Genomic DNA, 6,000 nt, shown 5'->3' with positions numbered 1-6,000 from the left:
GCACCCAGCACCCGTCTCTCCTCCACTGCCTCTGCCAGGAAGGCTAGCTGACTCTTCCTTGTTACTCAAGACCAGGCTCAAAGGCTGCCTCCGGTGAGGCCTTCTGGGGTACACCCAGAGGCAATTAGTTATGATCTGTGTATACGATCCTCAGGGTACTGTCCTATTTTATTCTAATATCTCGTCTTACAGTAAACTTCTGAAAGGCAGAGGCTGTGCTCTTTATGGCCTGTACATCACAGCGGCTCAAAAGATGTTGTAACATGAATGAACGTGATGGGGGAGCTTATGCGCGCGCTGAGCCAGAATAGCACCTCCACACGGTTCCTGACTGGGGACACTGGTTGGAATACGACCATAGCTTGAAAAGGCCTCTCCCTCCTGGGTGAAGCTGGGAAGCTGGCCACCTGAATTTGAAAGGCTGGGAGCTGGGGGAGTGCATCCTGCGTAACTTACTGCGATGTGATGACCCTACGCAGGGCTGGGGGTACTTGGACTGCTATTTGCTAGAGCGTTTGGGGAACTAGTGCAAGAACAAGACTGTATGTCAAAGAAGATCATGGGGTGTTGGTTAAACAGGTATATTTACTGTAGTTTTAGAGCCTTTAGTTTCCTGTAGATCTGTGGGTGCCCAAGGGTGGGGCAGCCAGAGGAGAATCCCCAACACTTCTGAGCCCCAGGGCACTCACTGTAGACTCCACTTTGGGAAACAACAGCCCCAAATGGTGGATTTTTACTGACAAAGGAACCAGAACAAAAGTTTTTGCTCACTTGATCATCATGGCCACTCTGAAATACGTCAATCATTTTAGAATCAAACCCTGGACCAGAAGAAACACAGACATCTTTTATGCAATCAAAAACCTTTATTCAGAAAAGCATCAACAAAATGAAGGCGGTTACATCATAAATGCAGGGTCACAGGGTGCCCAGAGCAGATTAGAAATAATTACGAAAAGACTTTGCTATGGATTAAAATATGGAATCACACGGGAAACACAAGATGAAAGCCCACAGACGCCGGCCCTCTTGCCCCCGTGGAGCGGTGAGGACGCAGTCAGAAGTGCCGCCAGCCCAGGGTCGTGCTGCCATCCGGCTCCGCGTGTCGGGGACTCCGTGTGTCGGTGACTCCGAGTGTTGGTGATGCCCGCCGGCTTGTGGGGTCAGAGTGCACAGGGGGTGCCTGCACGTCCATCTCACGGGACTCCCAGGAAAAGGGGCCCTACTGGGGCTGCATCTGCCTCTTCAGCTGGGCAAGTCTCTGCAGACATTCGTCCCTCCACTGCCGCCTGGCAGCTAAGTGCTCCGGGTCCGCAGGAACTTTCAGACACATGGCCTGCAAGCAGGAGAAGAAAAGAAAGGAAATCCCAGGGCTTGCAGAGGAACTAACGTACCAGGAGAGTTAACTGTTCCTAGTTATTCAAACTGTGAATTTGCTCTTAACAACAAAAGCAGCTCAGTAAGCCCTCAGTTAACACAAACTTTCCAAATCTACGGAGGCCTACAGCTCCTCTGAGGCAACCCAGATGAGTCACCAGGTCACTGGCCATACTGCTCCACGGCCTTTGATGACCAGGCCAGGGCTGTGGGCGCAGAGGCGGGAGTGAGGGGGCCCCCCCGAATCACCTGGGGCCAGTGCTTCTGCTCAGCCAGCACGAGTCTCCACAGGGGATCTACATACCTGGTTAACTTTTTCGACTGTGGCCCCGGAAAACTCTGGAACGGGTCCAAACGTCTTCAGTACACGTTTCACGCCTTCGCCGTATCTGTCACAGTAGCTCACCATGCCTGAAACCGTGAAACAGGAACCCACGCTGTGAGCAAGAATACTGCAAAACTCCCGACCAAGCGGGTCTCCCCTGGGTCAGACTGCCTGCGTTCTGCTCTCCTGGGTGAAGGAAAGGTGCAGGGGGCCGTCACTGCAGTCGCTGGCCGGGGAATGAGTGTCCCCACCGATGTCACTGTCCGAGCTTTCTATCAGATCTCAAAGCCCCAAACAGTGACTGGCCCTCGGGCATCTGTCAGCGCCTCTTACAGACTTGCGGGTTGGCCCACGTTCCTGCAGGGATTTGTTGACTATCGCATTAAGTTCTATTTTCACTAAAAAGGTCTCCAACAATGTGTCTCTAAGGTTACTTGTATAAACGGCCCAAATGCACTTTCTAAGAACGCAAGAGGTCACACTCTGGCCAGGAGCTCTGGCCACCACTGGAAGGGTGTCTACAAGGCTCCTCAATGCGGCGGCACTTCTCCGAAGGGCAGGCTCTGCCTGCACACCTGCAGCAACCTCGGCCAGAGGGCCACGCAGCTCTGCACCTGCTTCTGCAGCTCCAAGCCGCCAGGAAGCCATGCACCAGGATGGAACCCGAGGATCCTGACTGGGACTCGTGAAGACAAGGCTGGGGGAGGGGGTGAGGAGAAGCGGTGTGGGCTGGGCAAGGCTGGAGCTGGTGTTTTCTGTTAGAAGCCAGAGCGGCCCCATCACCTCCTGACTCCCACCCTCACTCCCACCCCGGGCCCTGCGGGCTGTGCTCCAATCTGTCACAAGTCTGATCCCAGGCTGCTCCCAGCTGCGTGGACCAGGACTCCTCTCCCAGCCCTGGGCCGCTGCTGGCCCATGTCCAGCATTTTCCAAAACCTGACTCAGTGGTCGGTGAGTCAGGCTACAAAGATAACAAGGGAACAAACAGAACTGTAGATTTTGCAGAGATCCCAGAGCTGGGCTCTCACCAAACCCACCAAAATAGTGTATGATTAATTTCAAATAAAAATGATCACTGCTGGATAGTCTGGAAGGGAAGGGGGAGCGGGAGGGAGGAAGGGAAGGGAAAAAAGGAGAGGAAGGTAGGAAGGACGGGGCGGGCTTCTTCGTGGTTTGGTGTTGGTGCAGCTGCACTGAGGTGACAGCCCACGTTCACTGGGTGTCAGTCTCAGCTCAGTTTCCTTTCTCTTTCAGGTGCTAAAATTAAATCCAATTTGCTCTTAGAGGAGAAACTGTTTTGAAGGCAGACATTTCAAGCATACCAACTTTTCTGATATTAGCACCTATAATTAAGTGGTAGATGCTGTCTTTTTAAAATAAGGAGTTTTTAATACAAATAAGGAGCTTTGTTTCCTGTAAGGTAAACGCACTTGACAGTTGGGAAGTCAGGAAGCCTCCCTCAGTGTCCTAGCGCTGGCTGTTAGCTCAAATGGTGAACCACATGTACATTTATTACCATTTGAAAGTTAAATATCTACTTTGCTTTATCCATTTTTTATTCGAAATAAAGGTGATAAAACCTAGACGCAAATCCAGTATATTCCTTTTGGTGGGGCAGAGACCCCAGAATCAAATAAGGGGTAAAGATGTGACCTGAGCAGAGAATGGGAGGAGCCCCTGGGGCTGCGGGTGGCCCCTCAGGAATGGAAATGGAAATGGCCGGCTCTCAGGAACCAACCCCCGCCCCCCTCCCCAGGCCCCTGTGAGCAGCAGGAACCCACAGGCTCATTCCAGCACCAGCTTTCACTCCTGGATTACATCTGCTGAATAAGTGCTCACCTTGCCCTGTCCCTGTGAAGTCACTGGAGTCTACCAAGGGCTTTCTAGAACTTGTTCCCCCTCTGCCTTTTATGAAATTTGTAGTTTTAAAGGGCATTTATTTCTTCAAAAGGGAATACAATATGGTAAAAATCCTTATAATACAATTCGTAACTTCCCCCACATTGCCCAGGAAACCAATGAGAACTTCACTCTTACTAACATAAACATACTTTCTGTAATATGCACTCAGCCTCTTGGGACAAACAGCCCGTTGTTTGTGGTGAGGCTAAGGGACCAACAGGGCGTATGTGTGCAGCCCGTCCTGTCATCTGGAGAGAAGCCTGACCTCCACCCAGGGCTCCCCACTTACCCAAAGTGCAGTTCGAGGTGACTTGCAGTCCAGATCTGCACTGCCCCGTGACAGTGATCACTGTCACCGTTATCTGTAGCATTTCCTCTTCCATTAGTGTTAAAAGGAGCGGTTTGCTCCATTTCCACCAATAATTGTGGCCTCTCTAGACTATGAAAGGAGTGTTTGTGACAACTATCCCATAATACTAACTTCACAGGAAATGGGAAGGAAAAGAAAGCACTTCACTTTTTATGCTTCTAGTCCATCCCTCCCTTACATGACTCTGAAATCCGGCCTTCGCCTGTACTGTGTCTCGGACACTTCCTTGCCCTCTTCTTGTTCGGTGATATACTTCCCAACACTCTCTATAGCTTAGCTTCTCAGAAAACTTCGAACCTAATTTCTTAAGAGATGCTTATATGGAATAAGAAAAAGTGGGGGAAAGAAGTGATTCTCATGAGACTAGATTCAGTTTAGCTTGCTGCTTTTTAACTGTTGACGGTCACTCCCGTGACATGCCCCATAAAAAGTAGGCCTTGTTCCCTTTAACTGCTTGTTTTTCGCTTCTGTTAGCTGGCTTGGCTAGTCCCACTCCCCCACCAGGCCATTCCCTCACCCCACCAGACCCACTCCCCCATCCCCACTGGACCCCATCCTGCAGACCCTGATAAAACAGGCAAACAACATGACTCAGCCAGGAGGAAACTAGCATTCTTGGCTCCCTCCCTGGGGCTTAGCTAAGAGCTGACTAATCATTAGGGCTTTTAAAACAAACCTGGCTGTTCACTCGGGGCCAGACTGAGGGTTGTTGCCCACCTGGCTGGGCCGTAATAGACACCCCTTCTGAGTGCAGCCTCTTGTCAAGTTCCTTTTATTTCACACTGTAATATTTGGAGGTTTCACCAACATGTATTTTCCCCGGACTGACTGCAATCAGGTAGGATCTGGTTTCGGGGGTCCGGACAGTAACTAGGAGGGGAGGCTGGATGTGGCTTAACTCCTCCCCCAGCTGGTGGTTGGAGACATCCCCAGGACCATCTGGGGTTTGGGCTACTCAGCCTCAAACCATCTGGAGATTCTGGGTTGTGCTCTGTGTTTTGTGTTTCTTGTGTCACTGGGTTGTCTCTGTGACCCTCTGTTTAACCTGTCATGGGTCAGTCTGTCTCTAAACCTTGTTCTCCTCTTGCATGTATGCTCAACAACTTTTCTGGTTTCAGGAGCAGAGGGAGAAATTTTGGGTTTAACCTTAGGCCAGCTAGGCTGAAGACCCTCTGCCAACTAGATTGGCCCACTTTCCTTGGACTAAACTGGCCCCCAGAGGGGTCCTATAACCTCAACCTTGCTTACACAGTATGAGGAGTGTGCCAGGAGATTCACCCAGATCAGGAGCCATACACAGTGACTTGGGTGGACCTTTTGGAAGATCCACCATCCTGGCTCAAGGAGTGCCAAGCCGAAGCAGGCAAGAAAGGACCCCTAGAAGGCCCTTCTGCTCCCCCTGGTCCCTCTGATCCCACCCCTTCCCTGCCTATCATGCCACCTTGAAGAAACACCACCCTGTCTTACAGGAAACTCCAGGGGAGAATAGTGTCCTGTCTGATTTCCCCAGGCTGTCCCCTTACCCCTAGTCCCACCTCCCCCAACACCGCACCCCCCACCAGTCCCAGCAGACCTGCCTGCCCTCCCTGCCTCATGGACCCCACCCCATGCACCACCTCAGCCTCTCACCAGCCCACCACATACTAGGACAGGCACCCCTTACGGTGAAGTTACCACGAAGGCGATGGCAGATACCGTTCCCCCCACTCCCCTTGGGACAAGTGGCTCCTGGGCCAAATGACCAGTCTGAGTGCCCCACATTGGTGTATACCCCGTTTTCCTCTACAGATTTGCACAACTGGAAGACTCAGAACCCATCATTTTCTGAAAATCCCCAAGGACTAATTGATCTCTTAAGCTCTATTTTTTCTACCCACCTTCCGACTTGGGAGGATTGCATTCAGCTCTTACAGGTTTTGCTGACATCTGAGGAGAGAGCCAGGGTCTTGCGGGAAGCCACAAGAGCAGTGCTAGGCCCAGATGGGATGCCTACCTTGGATCTCCATTGAATCGAGCATGTGTTCCC

At 51.5% G+C, this 6,000-nt stretch overlaps 1 protein-coding gene across 1 annotated transcript in view; it reads right to left on the bottom strand.

The window, feature by feature from the left end:
* Window positions 1-846: 846 nt before the first annotated feature.
* Window positions 847-6,000, bottom strand: part of CRYL1 (crystallin lambda 1) — a 126,926-nt gene continuing 121,772 nt past the window's right edge. Inside the window, exons 7-8 of the mRNA XM_029936994.1 lie at window positions 1,682-1,788; window positions 847-1,336 (exon numbers count right to left, since the gene is read on the bottom strand). Coding sequence (XP_029792854.1) covers window positions 1,223-1,336; window positions 1,682-1,788 — 221 coding nt within the window. The 3' untranslated portion in view covers window positions 847-1,222. The remainder of the gene's footprint in view (window positions 1,337-1,681; window positions 1,789-6,000) is intronic.

This window comes from Suricata suricatta, chromosome 4, assembly GCF_006229205.1.
Source record: "Suricata suricatta isolate VVHF042 chromosome 4, meerkat_22Aug2017_6uvM2_HiC, whole genome shotgun sequence".
Classification (NCBI taxonomy): Eukaryota; Metazoa; Chordata; class Mammalia; order Carnivora; family Herpestidae; genus Suricata; species Suricata suricatta.
This window is presented reverse-complemented; position numbering and strand designations above follow the sequence as displayed.